This window comes from Hyla sarda, chromosome 8 (assembly GCF_029499605.1).
Source record: "Hyla sarda isolate aHylSar1 chromosome 8, aHylSar1.hap1, whole genome shotgun sequence".
Classification (NCBI taxonomy): Eukaryota; Metazoa; Chordata; class Amphibia; order Anura; family Hylidae; genus Hyla; species Hyla sarda.
In genome coordinates this window covers 209,986,082-210,006,873 of record NC_079196.1, presented here as the reverse complement: position 1 = coordinate 210,006,873, position 20,792 = coordinate 209,986,082, and the positions used below count along the sequence as shown (strand labels likewise).

At 45.3% G+C, this 20,792-nt stretch overlaps 1 protein-coding gene across 2 annotated transcripts in view; it reads left to right on the top strand.

The window, feature by feature from the left end:
• The window catches only part of PKD1 (polycystin 1, transient receptor potential channel interacting), a 185,255-nt gene that overhangs the window by 58,584 nt on the left and 105,879 nt on the right, over window positions 1-20,792 (top strand). Inside the window, exons 1-5 of one of the 2 annotated variants that reach the window (XM_056535585.1) lie at window positions 5,981-6,080; window positions 9,450-9,521; window positions 10,432-10,601; window positions 11,939-12,589; window positions 14,811-14,991. In XM_056535585.1, the coding sequence (XP_056391560.1) occupies window positions 6,076-6,080; window positions 9,450-9,521; window positions 10,432-10,601; window positions 11,939-12,589; window positions 14,811-14,991 (1,079 nt within the window). In that variant the 5' untranslated portion in view covers window positions 5,981-6,075. Of the gene's footprint in view, window positions 1-5,980; window positions 6,081-9,449; window positions 9,522-10,431; window positions 10,602-11,938; window positions 12,590-14,810; window positions 14,992-20,792 lie in introns of those variants that run through there. The other variant, XM_056535584.1, reaches the window with a different exon arrangement.

Sequence of the window (20,792 nt, the reverse complement as noted above, 5' to 3'; positions counted from 1 at the left end):
TATGGTGCAACATTCCAGGAGTTGGAGGATTAGTTGGATAAATACCGGCCATTGCATTGCCGGTATTTTCAATATAAAAATACCGGCAGGGTGGCCAAAATCCCGGCCAGGTGGCAACCCTATACATTGTCTTACTTCAGTAGTTTAGTGTTCCAACCTATCTACAATTACGTCCGCTTAAGTTTCTCTCCCTTCTTTTTTTTTTTGGGATCTTGAGAATAACCCATGTACTGGCAGTAGCCTCCACATTGTGTGTATTTTGGGTCGAAAATCTTTTACTGAGGTTAGGATTTTCACACTGAGATAAGTTTTCTTTGGAAATCCGGTATTTTTTTGGGTAGGGTAATACAAAAAAAAAAATTTGTAGAGATCGATCCCACCCGCCACCTGCATCAGCGTAAATAGTTTAGGAATTTGTTCAATGTCAGGACAGGGTTAATGTCGGATTCCAGCTGAATAAACAGAGGTAGGAATGGATAAAATAATATCCTCCTCTCACGAGCCAAAGCATATTCCGAGCACCATGTGCGCCTTTGCAACCAACTGGCACGCTTGTAGAGTTGGAAAAGGGGCAAAAAGGAAAAAAATTCGGCAGTGATTTCTGTACAGCGGACACACAACGCTCGCTGCATACTTGTGTCCGCAGACTCGTAGACTTGTGTACAGCCGATCAGGACTTAATCGCCCCTAGCAACCACAAATCTAACAATATACCTCGAAACGATTGGCGGTAATAGCCGCTTGTTGGGTTCCGATTCATTTAAGAGCTTTTTTTTTTGTTCGAGTCATCGAGTCCTATGGGGCTTATGTCTCCACACCCCTCATCCCTTGTTAAAGACATGGAGGACGCAACCCTCTGCCCAGTTCCACCGGATTTGTGTGCTGATGTTATGGGTTGCATAAGTCATCTGTGAGGTGGAAGAATGGTTCCGTTCATAACTGGGGCCTTCTGAACAGCCCACTCACCCACCAACCCATTCACTCCAGAAGTAGAAAATTGCTTGCCCCATACCTCCCATACTTCTTCTTATCACCCTATTTCTCTGTGAAGGGAAATGGCCCACAGAAGCACGCAGTTCAGAAAATGGGTATGGGGCAAGGGGTTGATAAAGCTCTGTTTACAGTTTAGCAGAAAAAGGGTTGCTAGCTCAAAAATATTGGGGTTAGTGCATGCTGCATTTTGCAGCCGGGTCTTCAATTACAGCCCAATCGACAACCAAGTTCAATGCATACCACCCATGAAAAAAAGGCAACACACACCAGTTATGTTAATTTTCTTTTTATGGAAAAGCGGGGGGGATTACCGGTTGATTTAAATTTTTGATACATTACAATACAAATTCTAATAGGAACACCTCAGAAGGCCCCCAGCTGCCATGCTCACCAATTGGCACCCAGCAGTTGCATTGGGTTGATCAGATACCAGAGGAGGCCAGTAAGGGAGTCTTAGGCAACATTTACATCACCGCTGTGGTCCATCCCGTTCATGGCCCGTTAGGCTCTTTTACTTTTTGCCTAATGGACCCTGAACGAATCAAAGCGCAGTGAGCACCACCAGGTCCTGAAGGTTCCCATTGTCTTCAGCTCCCATTGACATGGGTCCGTCGGTGTCCGTTGTTTCAGGGGAGTTGAGCGGAGAAAAATACCGAATACAGTGTTTTTTCACTGCTTAACTCCCGTCTTTTCGGGACGAAGCTCCCTTAAGTGGAGCCCAGCGGTGATGTGAACATTACCTTTAACCACCTAGATGCTGAGGTCACTATTGACCGTGGCATCTAGGAAGTTAAACAACAATGATCAGAGTTATCTCTGATTTCGGTTGCTGACAGCAGGTATCAGTTATAGTTAGGAGTCAGCACCTGCCATGTATGGGGGTGGGATCAGCTTCTGAGCAGACTCCAATTCTCCCTAGCCCACATTACCGTATGTGTATGGCAGATGTTGCCGAGAGGTCAATCCCTCAACCATCGACCTTGAATTTGCTACCAAGATGTTACACTTTGGACTTGTTATCTTATAGTACCATAGCACCAGCCTGTTCAAGGGATTAAGTAATGTGAGACGTTACCTAGTCTGCACCGACCTCTTCAGTCAACCTCATGGCAGTGAGAATCTTTGCGCAAGCAGCGTGTGTTGCTGGGTGATTTATGAGCGGGGTCCGGCCTGTGCGCTGATTGTATTTGAATGCTTTCCAACTTCACTCACCCTGACACTCTTGAAAAAAATTACATTTTCCTCCCACCAGATGTATAACATATTTCTTATTTCGGGTCTAGTCACATTTTTGGCAGGTCCAGATATTGTCATTTTAACTACTTGGGAACTCATGGGGATTTCAATCATGTATATGAAGCTTTTTGATTGAAGGAGGTAAAGACAGACATACATACCATAGAGGTGGTCTCACCAGTCTGCTGTGCGTCCAGTGGAAAGGGTAGGTGGTCCTACTTAGATTGGCATATCAATCATAGAACATAGCCATTTTTTGGTCTTCATTGGGGGACACTGATACTGATGGATATATGTTCTTGCCACTAGGAGGTCCTGACACTAGAAAAAGAAGTCGGCTCCTCCCTGGCAGGATATACCCGCCCACTGGAAGTGAGGTAATCAGTTTTAGCTAGTGTCAGTAGGAGGCCAGACACAGGTATGGGAGCTCCCCAGACCTGGTCATTTTTTATTATTTTCTAGTAAGAGCTGTTTAGTTAGTTTTTTTTTCTCCCTTTTGTTTCCCTTTTTCAGTTGGGGGTTCAGGAGCATGGCGCTACCGGTTCCCCCATATGCGACAAAGGGGCACAGTATATAGAGTATGTACTGTCAACCCCTTCTCACCAGCGGCCAGCGCCTGGAGGTTGTACCCTGGGTCCGGGTCTCCCACTGCCCCTGCTCGACCAGCTGGAGCGTTTCGTGGGCGTTGGGTTTCTTTACCCTTCCTAGCGTTTCGTGGGCGTTGGGTTTTTTTACCCTTCGGGTGTAAGTCTTCCGGGAGACTCGGGAACCTCCAGTTCCCATGTTTGCCACTTTGGTGTTCCGGATACTCCTTTTCAGCATCTTCTGCTCCTTTCTTGGCCGTTTATTCTTCCGTGTCCATCTTCCAGGTGACTCAGGAACCTCCATTTCCCATGTCTGTCGCTCTGGTGTTCCGGGATGCCCCTTTTCTGTACATTCCACTTCGTCTTCTTCGCCATTATTCCCTTCCATTTTCTCCTTCGGGGTTCATGTTCTCTCGAAATGGAGGGCGTTCCGGTCGTCCGGATTACACCAGTTGAGCTATGTCTCCTCCCAGGTGCTCGCGGCGGGCTTCTGGATAGGGGTTTTGGGTCTGCAGATGTTCAGATCTTCGATCTTCCACACCAGACCTCTCTAGAGCCAGTTTCCGTCTCTTTTTCTTTTGTTGTGCCCTTTTCCATTTTTGTTTTCAGCCGGGCAAGCCCTCTGTCTGGTTCTGTGTTCCTTAGAGTTGATTTCCACCTCCTTCCCGGATGGTTCCGGACCCTCTGGCTTCCTAGTCAACTTTTTCTGGTCTCTCTATGAGAACCGTAGGTTTAGAGTCCCTGCGAAGGACGGTCCCTTCCTTTGGCGGCTAAGTCTATCTCCATGGCTGGGGGATCATCCAGGAGCCCTATTTCTAGGCCTCGGTTTTCTCTGTCCTGGGTCTCGTCCGCAAGCATATCGGACAAGTGGGTTTGGTCTCGCACTGATTCCCTTTCGCTAGTGGTTGTTATTCCCACCCTAGAGGACTGCTTTGGTACATCCCATCAGTAAGGTGTCCCCCAATAAAGAGCGACCGAGAAAAGGAGATTTTCTGTACTCATCGTAAAATCTCTTTCTCGTAGCCTTCATTAGGGGACACCGCACACACCCATTTCTTAATTTTTTGTCCGGATATTCTTTTCCGGTTATTGTTTTTTTATTTTTATCTGGGATTCTTTTCTAGGGTCCTTCGGACATATTTCTTTGTTGGCTTCTCCTACTGCTTTGTGACAAAACTGATTAACTCACTTCCAGTGGGCGGGTATATACTGCCAGAGAGGAGCCGACTTCTTTTCTTAGTGTAAGCACCTCCTAGTGGCAAGAGCATATACCCATTAGTATACCATAGGTGTCCCCCAATGAAGACTACAAGAAAAAGATTTTTTACGGTGAGTACAAAAAAATCTCCTTTTTTCATAGCTATCTATTATCTCATATTTATTTAAGGGACTGTGACAAGGGTCGGATGGTGATGTCTAGACGACTGGGTCAGAGCACCTCCGGAAAGGAAGGTCTTATACAATGGTGGTCAGGGTCATGGGCGCCAGTACCACAACAGAACTACTGTAGAGCATGTATCTAAATGTCTATGTATCTATATGTCTATCAATCTGACCTTGTTTAGACTATCTGCACTAGACCTGAGTCATAGAGTATTTTTTACTTCCTGACCTAGGGAACGCAATGTTCTTATATTATTTTTCTCTTCCTTTTCTTCCCACAAGTTACTCAGTCTTATGCCAATTAAATATCCGTCAGACGTCACGACCCCATCATTAACCCCGCTAATCGCACTTCTCATACATGTCTGTCCAATTATTGAGCTTACATTCCTAGCATTGGCTGGGTGTAAATTTTAGCCTTTTTCCCGTGCCTAGAAGGTTCTTCCACTTGACTCCTCTTGCTCAGCAAGGCTGCTTTCACACTGCCATTGTGCCCTGTCGAGAACGGCTGTTAAGCTCCAATTTTTTTTTTTGCCTTAACGGCCATTATCTGGATAGGGCACAGTGGGCAACAACGGGTACCTGATGGATCCCTTTATAGTCAGTGGGGTCTGTCAGGGGGCCATTGCTTTGTAGTGGGAGTAGAGGCAGAAAAAGACGGCACCTGCATGCCTGTAGACATGGTGGTCAGCTGAACCATTATTCTGCATTTTTAGCCAATTAAAGACATTTTTCTACCAATAGTTGGACAAAAGATCTTTCTCAGGGTGCATTTACACCATGATTTGGGCATAAGGCATACGGCTGCCATATGCTGAAATCGTTATGTGAATGCACCCTTATATTGTTCCCTGAATATTCAGAGGAAGATAAATCTCTGCAGGGAATGGTAGTTTCAATCACAGCCCAGCATACAAGGCAGCTCAGCTGTGCAGGATGAAGAAAAGTGACCTCACACTTACAATCAAGGGATCCTGGGACTTGTAGTTGGAGAGAGGGAACTCCAACAGGAAATAGCCATTTCAACAAAAGAAAGCAGCAGCGTTATGGTGGACTCACAACACAGCCATTTAGCCCCAAGACAAGCACGGATCCTAAGCACGTCCATTACTGTCTGACAGGTAAATAGTAAAGTAACCTTATTTTGGATAACCCCTTTAACTTAACATTCGCCTGATGCTGTATATAAATGAAAAAATGTTTACAAAGCCTATTCATAGTTTGATCGGCGGATGGGTAGGGCTGTAGGAACGATCGCTAGGTTTCTGCACCCATGTTTCACGGTGTGACGTGCAGCCGATGACTAGTGGTTTTTTGGCAGGTCAAAACAACCCAATCAGCCAATAAACAAGCAAACGTCGCCGGCAGATAGCTAGTCCTATTATGTATATATGTAATGGGGTCCTTAGGTGGGATTGTGTGTGCCCACTCTTTGTGCCAATTTTTTTTAAGTCATTGGCCCTCCCCTCAGACGCACCCATTGGGCCGGCCCTGTGTCAACTTCTCTTAGAGGCAGGTGGACCCACCATTGCCTGACAAGAAGGGAGTTGTATCTTGATGTTTTTGTAGTGACTGTGTTGGCTTCCTGTGGGTTAACACATGACATACACTGGGGAAACAGGCAGAATGCAGTGGGTAGGTGTTGTCTCCAGCTATTTTTGGGATTTAGAGCTGATGGTCCATGGCCAGAATTACCTCACCGCCATCGCTGCATCCGTGGGAAAGTTTACACAACTTGAATTTTCTCAATAGTCCAGCAGGCTCTCTGGGGATATTGCTCATTGACAGCACGCTTACAGCGCTCTCCCACCCCACCGCTACGAGAGATCCTCAGCTGTAGAGGACTTATTAATGGTGTCCTTAGAAGGTGTTGAGTCCGATGAGGTCAGTGTCAGGATTGTACATGAAACAGACGAAATTCATGTTGGCTTCCCTGTGTTTGACCCATTGCCAGGGGGGTGGGGGGGGGGGCTGTTTGTGATTCATTGTGGTTTGATAATTTAATTTGTTTGCTCACTACCAAACATATTCTCAGCATGACTTGTTCTGGATATCTTATATCATTTTTAAGAAACACTAAAGGGGTTGTCCACTTCGGACATTCCCTCTTTATTAGAAGGGACCACCAGTTTATTAAAGGGGTATTCCAGGAAAAAACTTTTTTTTTTAATATATCAACTGGCTCCAGAAAGTTAAGCAGATATGTAAATTACTTCTATTAAAACAATCTTAATCCTTTCAGTACTTATGAGCTTCTGAAGTTAAGGTTGTTCTTTTCTGTCTAAGGCTGGGTTCACACTACGTTTTTGCCATACTGTTTTCAATCCGTTTTTCTAAAGAAAACCGTATGGCAAAAAAAAAAAACCGGATGGAACAGTATGGAAAAAAGTAAACCGTATGCGTTTTTAAACAGTATACTGTTTTTAAAAGTGCATACAGTTCCGTCAGTTTTTATAAAAAAAAAAAAAAAAACATACGTTTTAGAAAATGTTGTCCATTTTTAATGGGAGGGGTCTTGGGTGGGGGCTTTAAGATCCAAATGCGCATGTGCAAAGTAAAAACGTATACGTTTTCCCCGTATGGAACCGTATACATGTGCGTTTCCCATTGACGTCCATGTTAAAAAAAAACGTATGCGGTTGCAGTACGGTTTTTAAACCGGAGACAAAATCGTGGTCAACCCAAGACCCCTCCCATTAAAAATGGACAAAATTTTCAAAAACGTATGTTTTTTTTTTATTTTTTATAAAAACTGACGGAACTGTATGCACTTTTAAAAACAGTATACTGTTTAAAAACGCATACGGTTTACTTTTTTCCATACTGTTCCATCCGTTTTTTTGCCACACGGTTTTCTTTAGAAAAACGGATTGAAAACGGTATGGCAAAAACGTAGTGTGAACCCAGCCTAAGTCCTCTCTGATATAGAACAAAAAGTCCCGGCACTCACCAAGTTGCAAGCCAATTCGTATTTATTGTATGCGGGTAAACAGGACGCGTTTCGGCAGAGCCTTCCTCTGCTGTAAAGACAGCAGAGGAAGGCTTTGCCGAAACGCGTCCTGTTTACCCGCATACAATAAATACGAATTGGCTTGCAACTTGGTGAGTGCCGGGACTTTTTGTTCTATATGCCTGTTTCTTCCACGTGCACCACCCACCACAGAAGTGCCGACTCTTTTTCCTATACTACAGAAGTGCTCTCTGATGACACGTGTCTCGGGAACCGCCCAGTTTAGAAGCAAATCCCCATAGCAAACCTCTTCTAAACTGGGCGGTTCCCAAGACACGTGTCCTGAGACATCTTATACCCTGTCCTTTGAATAGGGGATAAGATGTCTAGGGGCAGAGTACCCCTTTAAGGTTTATTATTTTAGAGCGGCAATCTAGGCAAAATGGCAAAATACATGTTTTTTTTGCCACAGTTCTCCTTAAAGGTTCTCCTTATCCAAGAAGAAAATTGTGTAAAATATATTAGTGAATGGTCATTTTAGCCAACTGATAACCCACCGTTATTGCCTGTGTTAAAAATTTTAGCCTAAAGATCAAATATTTTGCCCATGAATGATCTGTCGGAAAAAGTGTTTTCAGAATATTCTCAGAATGTTCCTAACAAGATTGTTTAGCCTTCCTCCATTGTTGTTGATAATGTATGGCCAGTTATGGCAACCATTCACATTACAAAGAGTTTCAGTAGGACTGACTGTCTTATGTATACAGTGGTCCCTCAAGTTACAATATTAATTGGTTCCAGGACGACCATTGTATGTTGAAACCATTGTATGTTGAGACCAGAACTCTATGGAAACCTGGTAATTGGTTCTAAAGGCACCAAAATGTCATCCAAAAATTGGAAAAAGTGAGAATTAAAGAAAAATAAGTAGACAACTAATATACGATAAAGCAAATCCTTACATATAAAAGTAATAAAGATCTGCTGGGAGCTGTAATCACTGTCTATGTCAGTGTTTCCCAAGTAGGGAGCCTCCAGCTGTTGCAAAACTACAACTCCCAGCATGCACGGACAGCCAACGGCTGTCCGGGCATGCTGGGAGTTGTAGTTTTGCAACAGCTGGAGGCTCCCTGCTTGGGAAACACTGGTCTATGTAGAGGACAGGAGCTTCTTCAGGGTCCTGTACAGTACAAAGTGTCCTAAAAAGTAATGGAGTCGCCCTCACCTGGTGTCCAAAGGAGCAGCTAACCCTGGTACAGGTAAAGTGTACAGAACATGTAATACCTCCCTGTACTGTAGGGGGCGCTACCAGACACCAGTCAGTGCATACACTTCAGTAATACAGATAAAGAGTACAGAACATGTAATACCTCCCTGTACTGTAGTGGGCGCTACTAGACACTCTCAGTGCATACGCTTCAGTAATACAGGGGTTTTACCAGTGAATGCCCATTCTGATTGGCCGGTTCTTCCGGCCATTGACAGGTATCACAGATCTGGGCTGTCTGTACATTGTACGTTGAGTCTGGTTTCAACTTACGATGGTCCAGAAAAGACCATTGTATATTGAAACTATTGTATGTTGAGGCCATTGTAAGTTGAGGGATCACTGTAATTAATTTACTACTTCTTGAGTCCTTGGGCAGAATCCATCTTCTATGTCAGTGGTCTCAAGAACTGTGGATCCCGAGCTGTTGCAAAACTACAACTCCCAGCATGCTAGGAGTTGTAGTTTTGCAGTAACTGGAGGCATCCTGGTTGGGAAACACTGTTCTCAGTCTATCAATTTCCTTTCTTCTTATACAGTGTATGTGATTTATTGAGTGACACATTAGGTCTTTCCTATTTGATTTGATGTTCCATAGTCTCATAAAATCCCACGGATCCAGCATTTATATGAAAGAAGATGGATTATCAGAACTTCATTTTTAACCAGTGCCACCTTTATCAGTGTGAATTGCAATACCGGGCACAGCCTATGGACAGGATCCTGATGAAGGGGCCAGAGTGGCCCAGAAACGTGCTGTATGTATGAAATGAAAATTCTATTGCACTGTTAAACCCTTGGTTCTTTGGCTAGTCATGGTATGTGCCTATGCATCCCTAGATGGTTGTTTGGAGAAGATTAGTAACATGGACACGGTTGGCACTAACTTAGTGGTGTGAGACGGCTGCTTTAACAATGTGGAGGCATCTGGTCTACTTTACAGACAGAACTCAAAATGTAATACAGTAATCTGTAGGATATGTGGAGGATTTAGATGGGATCAGTTGTTCTTATATTTATTCTTTTTTTCTATTAGAGATCTTTCAAACAACAGTATAGAAACCCTGGACAGAAGACTATTCAGGCAACTACAGAATCTGACAGAATTGTGAGTATATGAGCATCGTAGGTTTAAATATGTAATACTAATAACCTAGACAGTAATGGGATAGTGACCTCTTCGCCAACACTTTTCCTGCCCTAGACAATCAGGGACACAAAGGGGGTGTCTGACATGTATGGGTCCGGCTGGGAGAAAATGAATGATACTTACCTTCCCTGATCCCATGCTGCTTCTGTCCTGATAGTTCTGGGGTTCCGGGTAAGCAGTGCTTTTGTTTTATTGACATGAAGTAAGTTTTCACTAAACCCTCTCCCTGGGTGTCAGTAGAAAGCAGGAACCGCTGCTCAGGTGGGACCAGGGAGCATTGGGACAGAGGTGGTGTGGGATTGGGGCCGGTGAGTATGACCACAATATTATAGAGGATAACTATCTGAGGGACCATTGTCTCCCATTAGAATGAAGCAGTACGTATATGGGCCACACCATTCATGCTCTATAGGAGCTGTGGAGACAGCTAAATCTTTTCAGCAGCTCCCTTAGAGAATGAATGGGGCGGCCCACATGTGCAGCCTGCTGCTCCATTCTAAGGGGAGACACAGTTTCACGTTGTGAAGCCCCAGTAGTCAGACCCTCAGGGATCAGATAGTTATCCCCTATCCGGTAGATAGGAAAAAATCTTTACAAAATAGGGTAACCCCTTTAACTTAATTGCTGCCTTAGACCACCCATGATCTGTAAATGATCTAATTTTCTGGTATAAATCACAAGGGGCGCTGAATGGGACCACTAAACACTATTCACCTGAACACCGTGTAAAACTATGTGGGCGCCATGTGGTTGATGTACAGGATCTGGCTTCTGTGTGGCATATTGTGAGGAGCCTCTTAGAAATTGCATTTGTGTTGGGTTGAGCTTTGGAGCCAGTGTGAATTGAACCATTACTCATCTTTTGCAGGGACCTAAGTGACAACCCGTTGCTTTGCGACTGCCGTATGTCATGGCTTCCGTTATGGGCTGCTGAGTATGGGGTTACATTGGCACAGAAGGACTCTACCATCTGTGATGGGCCTCCAATGGTATCCGGCCAGCCTCTGCTCAATGTTTCTTTCTCCAAGTCCACGTGTGGTGAGTAAACATTCCCGTCTTTTTCTAGTAGGGCTATATCAGTTTCCCCAATATCTTGGGAATATTCCGGCTTTATACATCTTATCCTCTATCCAAAGGATAGGGGATAAGATGTATGATCGCAGGGGTCCTGCCACTGGGGACCCACGCGATCTCAGTGCAGCCTCTGGTATTCTTTGCCGGCCGCTGCCTCCGAGACTGGAACGTGACGTCACGGCCACGGAAGCACAGAATGCTTTGGATAGGGGATAAGATGTATAAAACCGGAATACCCCTTACATTTTTTAGAACTGTCCTTTATGGGTTAGACACACCTGGGATTAGTGACACTACAGAATTTTGCATGTCTGTTGTCTGTGTTTATCCAATATGTAATGGCTATTACCGTATATACTCGGTTATAAGCCGACCCGAATGTAAACCGTGGCCCCTAATTTCACCCCAAAAACCCAGGAAAAGTTATTAACTCGACTATAAGCCTAGGGTGGGAAATACATCATCCCCCCCCCCCATGTCATCATCCAGACCCCCATCATCATCCCCCCCCCCTTCATCATCACCGCCTGTCAATCCCTTCATCAGTGGTCTTCAACCATCTGCTGTCCGGGCATGCTGGGAGTTGTAGTTTTGAAACCTCTGGAGGTCCGCAGGTTGAAGACCACTGTGGCCTTCATCATCATCCAGACACCCCCTTTAGTTTTCTACTCACCTCCCCTCGGTGGGAAGGAAGGGTGAGCTTTTCCGGGCCATCTATGCTGCAGGGACCGTCCGGTGGGGAGGATTAGTCGTTCCGGGCTGTCCATTTTCACCCCGGGGGCCCTCTTCTCCGCGCTCCGGGCCCGGCCCCGGACTAGTGACGTTGCTTTGATGAAGAAGCACAGGGACGTCCCTGCAGCATAGATGGCCCAGACCAGCTCACCCTTCCTTCCCACCGAGGGGAGGTGAGTAGAAAACTAAAGGGGGTGTCTGCATGATGAGGAAGGCCGCAGTGGTCTTCAACCTGCCGACCTCCAGAGGTTTCAAAACTACAACTCCCAGCCTGCCCGGACAGCCGATGGCTGTCCGGGCATGTCGGGAGTTGTAGTTTTGCAACATCTGGAGGTCCGCAGGTTGAAGACCACTGAGAAGGGATTAACAGGCGGAGAGTTCACTTGAGTATAAGCCGAGGGGGGCGTTTTCAGCACGTGCTGAAAAACTCTGCTTATACTCGAGTATATACGGTATACTTGGTAAGCACAGTGCTTATGTATCATGCAAACATTGGGTATACAGAAAGGGAGATCTAGATATACCAGGAAGACCCCAAACAGGGCCGTTAATATCTCTCTTTTTTGCAGGAGGTGACGTAATCTTCTGTCCACAAAATCCATCATTTACCAATGAATCCGTGTTGACCTTCATACCCATCCATGTGCCTCATCTAACCAATGAGACTTGCAGCGCACAGTGCTTTGCTAACCTCTACAGCTTTTGGAGCCTTGACCCTAAACATGGTTGCCTTTGTGGTGATCCCATTTCTACCAACATGTCCCTTCAGTGTCAGGAGGTGTGCAATTCTCCGTCCGTCTTCTCTGACTGCAACCTAACAATTGTCCAAGAGGCCACTGGCACCAAGTCTTTTGCCGTCTTGCAGCACTCCCAAGAAACCTATAGACTTGGGGAGTCTGTGCACCTACAAGTCGAGGCTCCGATCCCTGTTACTCCTCTCCTTTGGGATTTGGGAAATCAGATCTATAGCACCAGTGAGCTTAACATCACCCATAGGTACGCCCAACCGGGGATGTACAACGTGACTGTGACTCTACGTCTGGGTAACAGAGACCTTCTCATTCAGGAGGAACTGAAGGTGCTAGGGTTGCCTGAGGAGATACGGGTCACATGCCCATCTCTGGTGAGGACCAATGACAGTGTGGATGTCCAGGTGAAGGTGCGAGGAGGAACTGAGGTTGAAGTGGTGTCTACTGTAACATCTGAGAGCGGTGAGATAGGTAAGCAGGAATAAGATGTGATCTGTGTAGTAGTGTAAATTCTTGGAACACAAGAAAGGTCTTGGGTTTAGCCAAAAGAAGACCATTCACAGAATTAAGCAAGCTGGACATGGCATCTGTATTTTCTGGCCATACCACCAACTAAGGATTTGATTCCACCACCAATTTGGATTTGATTCCACCACCAATTTCCCACCTGGAAAGGTTGCGACCCCAATATTAGCCATATATCATGGAATTACTTTTAAGGGGTATTCCAGGAAAAAACTTTTTTTTTATATATCAACTGGCTCCAGAAAGTTAAACAGATTTGTAAATTACTTCTATAAAAAAATCTTAATCCTTTCATTACTTATGAGCTTCTGAAGTTAAGGTTGTTCTTTTCTGTCTTAAGTGCTCTCTGATGACACGTGTCTCAGGAAATGCTCAGTTTAGAAGCAAATCCCCATAGAAAACCTCTTCTAAACTGGGCGTTTCCCGAGACAGGTGTCGGACTTAGACAGAAAAGAAGAACCTTAACTTCAGAAGCTCATAAGTACTGAAAGGATTAAGATTTTTTAATAGAAGTAATTTACAAATCTGTTTAACTTTCTGGAGCCAGTTGATATATATATATATAAAAAACGTTTTTTCCTGGATAACCCCTTTAATTGTAATTCTCTGATAGGGATTGTCCATGCCATACAGTCCAATTTCAAAACGAAATTGTATTCAGTGAATGCTTGAATAAATAATTCTCGTTTCAGGTATTGAGAATGCCCGGATTGACTTTACTTCTGCTCAATTTCAAAACTTAACTTGAGCTTATTTGGAGAGGGGGGTGGGGGGGGGGGGTGGGGGTTGCCAGTTGCTGGGCTCTCGAAGATAATCTGGTATTGCAAGGGAAATATAGTACTTTATAGTGCCCGTTACAATAAATGAGGGACTTTATTATAAGTGGTTTTGCCTATTTCAGTCAAGAAATGACTTTTGTCACAACTGTCCGCCATGGCTAATAGATTAAGGTCCCCAATGGTGAACCATATAAATGGCCTGACTAATAGATGCGGGGGTCCCAAGTAGTGAACCATATAATTGGGATAATAGATGGGGTCCCCAGTTGTGAACCATATAAATGGCCTGACTAATATAATTGGGCTAATAGATGGGGTCCCCAGTAGTGAACCATATAATTGGGCTAATAGATGGGGTCCCCAGTTGTGAACCATATAAATGGCCTGACTAATATAATTGGGCTAATAGATGGGGTCCCCTGTAGTGAACCATATAATTGGGCTAATAGATTGGGTCCCCAGTTGTGAACCATATAAATGGCCTGACTAATAGATGGGGGTCCCCATTGGTGAACCATGTAAATGGCCTGACTAATAGACAGGGGTTCCCAGTGGTGAACCATGTGAATGGCCCGACAAGTAGATGGAAGTCCCCAGTTATGAACCATATAAATGGCCTGACTAATAGACGGGGGTCCCCAGTGGTGAACCATGTGAATGGCCCAACAAGTAAATGGGAGTCTCCAGTTATGAACCATATAAATGGGCTGACTAATTGATGGGGGTCCTCATTGGTGAATCATATAAATGAGCTTACTAATAGATGGGGGTCCCCATAGGTAAACCATATGAATGGTCTGACTAGTAGATGAAGGTCCAGTTGTGAACCATATAAATTGGATGACTAATAGATGGGGGTGCTCATTGATGGACCATATAAATGGGCTAACTAATAAATGGCGGTCCCCAGTGGTGAACCATATAAATGACCTGACTTATAGATGGGGTTCCTCAATAGTGAACCATATAAATGTCCTGACTAATAGATGGGGGTCCTCAGTGGTGAACCATATAAATGTCCTGACTAATAGATGGGGTTCCTCAGTAGTGAACCATATAAATGTCCTGACTAATAGATGGGGGACCCAGGTGGTGTACTATATAAATGTCCTGACTAATAGATGGGGCCCCAGGTGGTGTACTATATAAATGTCCTGACTAATAGATAGGGCCCTAGGTGGTGTACTATATAAATAGCCTGGCTAATTGATGGGGGGGTAGAGGTGGATCACATAAATGGCCTAGATAATAGATGGGAGGCCCAAGCGTTGGAAGATCTAAATGGCCCAGCTAATAGATGGGAGTCCCAAGCAATGGACCCTATAAGTAGTCACCCAGATGTTAGAGCAGTAGCCAAAACTGATGTAACTTTCTCCACTATCCCGCAGTGTCCCCTGCCTGTCCACTTGGAAGTGTGGTGTACCCAGATAATAACAATTGTTACCAGTTGGTATCGGAAAAAGCTGGATGGTACGAAGCACAAAAAATCTGCAAGGATCTTGGAAACGGGGACATGGCCGTTGTGAGCAGTCATGAGTTGCAGAGGTTTCTGGAGACCCGGGTTACCAGGTACGAGGACATGGCACAGTAGCCATAAAACTTTTGGCTTATAATATTTTCCATCCGAAGCGAGCTGGCGAAGAGGGGGAGAGCAGGCGCCCGCCGTCACCAGTGTCAGGATCTGTATTGTGCCGGGTAGAACTGATTTCTCAGATTAATGATTAAATGGAGCGCGTCAGATTAGATCCGATTATTGGTATTTAGGATAATTCTATTAATCATATTGTTTAATTCAGTTTTTGGGAGCCTGTGGTTATCCAGCTGTAGTGTTATCACAAATGCCAGCATGGTCTGCCCGCGGGGTGTAGTTATAGGAAAACTCCTATTCTAAATGTCAATTTACCACATTCTGTTAAATTCTACATAAAATGGGCAATAACTTTATAAATACTTTACTGGTTTTGTGTCTTGTGATGCATTGTGCATTGTGGGTGCGCATATACATGGTTAGAGCTAAAGTGTTACGTTTTATAACCCCTTAAAGGGGTACTCCACTGCTCAGCGTTTGGAACTAACAAACTGATGCTGTCACGCACCGCTCCCTCAATGCAAGTCTATGGGAGGGGGCGTGGCGGCTGCCACGCCCCCTCCCATAGACTTGCATTGAGTGGGCGGGGTGTGATTTCATGAGTGGGCGGGGCTATGACGTCACGAGCCCCCGGCGCCGTTTGTTCCAAACGCTGAGCAGCGGAATACCCCTTGATTCACCGATCCACAAAATAGGTGATAAGTATCCGATCGGTGGGGGTCCAACCATAGACACCACCACTTGTCCCCTGAGTGAATGTAGCGGCACAGCACGTGCTCAGTTGCAGCTCTATTCATCCTCTATGGCAGCCGTTGGCTGTCTGGGCTTGCTGGGAGTTGTAGTTTTGCAACATCTGGAGGTCCACAGGTTGAAGACCACTGCTCTATGGGATCCGCTGGAGATAGATAACTCTGTACTCAGGGATCTCCAGTAGCTCTGATTGAATGAATGGGACGGTATTTTCCACACACACACGTCTTGGGCCCCTGGTTTTTTTGAAATGACGGTGGAGTCCCAGTAGTTGGACCCCCCACAATTATATAGGGGGAGATTTATCAAAACCTGTCCAGAGGAAAAGTTGCTGAGTTGCCCATAGCAACCAATCAGATCATTTCTTTCATTTTTCAGAGGCCTTGTTAAAAATGAAAGAAGCTATCTGATTGGTTGCTATGGGCAACTCAGCAACTTTCCCTCTGGACAGGTTTTGTTATGTTTGTGTGTCACAGTCATTAGTGTCCCCTCATCTCTCCTTGTGTGTCACAGTCATTTAGTTTTTACTCATCTCTCTGTGTGTCAGTCATTAGTGTCCCCTCATCTCTCCCTGTGTTCGTCATTAGTATCCCCTCATCTCTTCCTGTGTCAGTCATTAGTGTCCCCTCATCTCTCCCTGTGTTCGTCATTAGTGTCCCCTCATCTCTTCCTGTGTCAGTCATTAGTGTCCCCTCATCTCTCCCTGTGTTCGTCATTAGTGTCCCCTCATCTCTTCCTGTGTCAGTCATTAGTGTCCCCTCATCTCTTCCTGTGTTCGTCATTAGTGTCCCCTCATCTCTTCCTGTGTCAGTCATTAGTGTCCCCTCATCTCTTCCTGTGTCAGTCATTAGTGTCCCCTCATCTCTCCCTGTGTTCGTCATTAGTGTCCCCTCATCTCTTCCTGTGTTCGTCATTAGTATCCCCTCATCTCTACCTGTGTGTCACAGTCATTTAGTTTTTACTCATCTCTACCTGTGTGTCAGTCATTAGTGTCCCCTCATCTCTACCTGTGTGTCAGTCATTAGTGTCCCCTCATCTCTACCTGTGTGTCAGTCATTAGTGTCCCCTCATCTCTACCTGTGTGTCACAGTCATTTAGTATTTACTCATCTCTCTATGTGTGTCAGTCATTAGTGTCCCCTCATCTCTCCCTGTGTGTCAGTCATTAGTTTCCCCTCATCTCTCCCCGTGTCAGTCATTAGTGTCCCCTCATCTCTCCGTGTGTCACAGTCATTAATGTCCCTCATCTCTCCCTGTGTGTCAGTCATTAGTTTCTACTCATCTCTATGTGTGTCAGTCATTAGTGTCCCCTCATCTCTTCCTGTGTGTCATAGTCATTAGTGTCCCCTCATCTCTCCTTGTGTGTCACAGTCATTGAGTTTTTACTCATCTCTCTATGTGTGTCAGTCATTAGTGTCCCCTTATCTCTCTGTGTGTTACAGTCATTAGTGTCCCCTCAGTGTTCAGCAGAAGATGTCACGTAACTGCCGCAGCCAGTCAGCCTTCCCACTCCTAAATACGGAGCATGACCGCCAAGGCCGCTGATTGTCTGTGGTGGTCACCTGATGTGCGCTGCACATGTAACTCTGGAGCGCCGACCGGAGGCAGAACAGGGGGATCAGTGCAGGAACGGAGGTGGAGGTAAATAAGTGAGGCAACTTCTGTGGTGACACTGCAGGGAAAATTGAAGACTTTCTGATAGGTTTCCCTCCAGATTACAGGGGATCACTGGAAGGTCCCTCTAGGGCAGTGTTTCCCAACCAGAGTGCCTCCAGCTGTTGCGAAACTACAGCTCCCAGCATGCCTGGACAGCCTCTGGCTGTCCAGGCATTCTGGGAGTTGTAGTTTTGCAACAGCTGGAGACACCCTGGTTGGGAAACACTGTTCTAGGGAAAAACTTTATCATCTTAGGCTGCTTTCACACAATAAACTTCCTCTGTTTTAAAGACCTGTTATAATGTCTCGTCATAAAAACCCTTAAAAATGCCCGTTACAAAATCCCATTAAAGTCTGTGGGATTTTTACATTATCCATTTTAACCCGTCATAGCCCGTTATGAATAACAAACGTTATTTTGTGACGGGACAGAAATAGTGCATGTAATGTTTTTTTTTTTCTCCCGTCACAAATAACGTCCGTTGTTCATAACGGGCTATGACGGGTTAAAACGGATAATGTAAAAATCCCATAGACTTTAATGGAATTTTGTAATGGCCGTTTTTAAGGGTTTTCATAACGGGTCTGGGTACTCTGGTGGGAAACTTTTTTTATTTTATTTTATTTTTTTAAATCAACTGATGCCAGAAAGTTAAACAGATTTGTAAATGACTTCTATTAAAAAATCTTAATCCTTCCAGTACTTATTAGCTGCTGAATACTACAGAGGAACTTCTTTTCTTTTTGGAACACAGTGCTCTCTGCTGACACCTCGGTCCATTTTAGGAACTGTCCAGAGCAGCATATGTTTTCTTTGGGGATTTTCTCCTACTCTGGACAGTTCTTAAAATGGACAGAGATGTCAGCAGAAAGCACTGTGCTCTTGATGTCAGCAGAGAGCTCTGTGTTCCAAAAAGAAAAGAATTTCATCTGTAGTATTCAGCAGCTAATAAGTACTGGAAGGATTAAGATTTTTTTAATAGAAGTCATTTACAAATCTGTTTAACTTTCTGGCACCAGTTGATTAAAGAAATAAAAAAAAATAAGTTTTCCACCGGAGTACCCCTTTAAAACAGAGGAACTTTATAGTGTGAAAGCAGCCTTATTGTAAAGAGACTAGAGATTTCCTAAATTCGGGACGCCTTTTTATAATGTTATGGCATACAGCTGGATTCTTTATAAAATATACAGTGCGTACCTGCTATGTTCCCATATACTATACCTCCAGCTGTTGCAAAACTACAACTCCCAGCATGCCCTGACAGTCGTAGGCTAGTAGTTGTAGTGACGCGGAGGCACACTGGTTAAAAACCTGTGTCCTATGCCCTCCAATGCACAGCTATTCTATGACATACTCAAAGGCAAGCGTTACCTACTGATATAAATGAAAGACCGCATTTTGGAAGCGTAAAAAAAAACCTAATATACTCTTTCCAGCGGGTATTGATAGTAGGTTTGGCTGGTCTAAGCCTCACTAGCGGGGTAATATTTATTTATAAGCGCCTCTGGGGGGGTCCGTCGGTGAATGAATCGCTATGTCCGGGCGTTTTTGTCCATTATTTGCTCTGTCTCAGGGGCAGGACGGAGATCAATGTGTAATTTCCTCCCCAGCAGCCAGCCAGCTCCTGGCACTGACTCCTGTGCGCACACATCCCTACAGCAGCTGTTTGCAATCCTTCCCTCCGTCTCTTCTCGGGGGCCCCAAACGCAGCTTGTTTTAACCGGTCTGTCCTTGGCAACGGAGGATGCTGGGAGAGAAAACACATGTGTAGCCTGAACATCTATACCAGTGTTTCCAAGCCAGGGTGCCTCCGTCCGGACATGCTGGGAGTTGTAGTTTTGCAACACCTGGAGGCACCCTGGTTGGGCAACAAGTGTAGCCTGAACATCTGTACCAGTGTTTCCCAACCAGGGTTCCTCCAGATGTTGCAAAACTACAACTCCCAGCATGCCCGGACAGTCAAAGGCTGTCCAGGTATGCTGGGAGTTGTAGTTTTGCAACATCTGGAGGCAACCTGGTTGGGCAATGAAGGATGCTGGGAGAGAAAACCTAAACATCTATACCAGTGTCTCCCAACCAGGGTGCCTCCAGATGTTGCAAAACTACAACTCCCAGCATGCCCGGATAGCCAACGGCTGTCCGGGCATGTTGGGAGTTGTAGTTTTTCAACACCTGGAGGCACCCTGGTTGGGTTGGTTGGGCAACATAGGTAGCCTGAACATCTATACCAGTATTTCCCAATATTATACATGGGAGTTACTGGAATTGTGTTGATAATTTGTACTGTAACTCTAACCTAGCCCTCTCTCTTACCCTACTGTAACTCTGACCTAGCCCTATCCCCTACTGTACTGTAACTCTAGCCTAGCCCCCTCTCTTACCCTACTGTAACTCTGACCTAGCCCTGTAACTACTGTAACTCTGACCTAGCCCTATCCCCTACTGTACGGTAACTCTGACCTAGCCCTATCCCCTACTGTACTGTAACTCTGACCTAGCCCTATCCCCTACTGTACTGTAACTCTGACCTAGCCCTCTCTCTTACCCTACTGTAACTCTGACCTAGCCCTGTAACTACTGTAACTCTGACCTAGCCCTATCCCCTACTGTACTGTAACTCTAGCCTAGCCCTCTCTCTTACCCTACTGTAACTCTGACCTAGCCCTGTAACTCTGACCTAGCCCTATCCCCTACTGTACTGTAACTCTAGCCTAGCCCTCTCTCTTACCCTACTGTAACTCTGACCTAGCCCTGTAACTACTGTAATTCTGACCTAGCCCTATCCCCTACTGTACGGTAACTCTGACCTAGCCCTATCCCCTACTGTACTGTAACTCTGACCTAGCCCTATCCCCTACTGTACTGTAACTCTGACCTAGCCCTCTCTCTTACCCTACTGTAACTCTGACCTAGCCCTGTAACTACTGTAACTCTGACCTAGCCCTATCCCCTACTGTACTGTAACTCTAGCCTAGCCCTCTCTCTTACCCTACTGTAACTCTGACCTAGCCCTGTAACTACTGTAACTCTGACCTAGCCCTATCCCCTACTGTACTGTAACTCTAGCCTAGCCCTCTCTCTTACCCTACTGTAACTCTGACCTAGCCCTGTAACTACTGTAATTCTGACCTAGCCCTATCCCCTACTGTACGGTAACTCTGACCTAGCCCTATCCCCTACTGTACTGTAACTCTGACCTAGCCCTATCCCCTACTGTACTGTAACTCTGACCTAGCCCTATCCCCTACTCTACTGTAACTCTGACCTAGCCCTATCCCCTACTGTACTGTAACTCTGACCTAGCCCTCTCTCTTACCCTACTGTAACTCTGACCTAGCCCTGTAACTACTGTAACTCTGACCTAGCCCTATCCCCT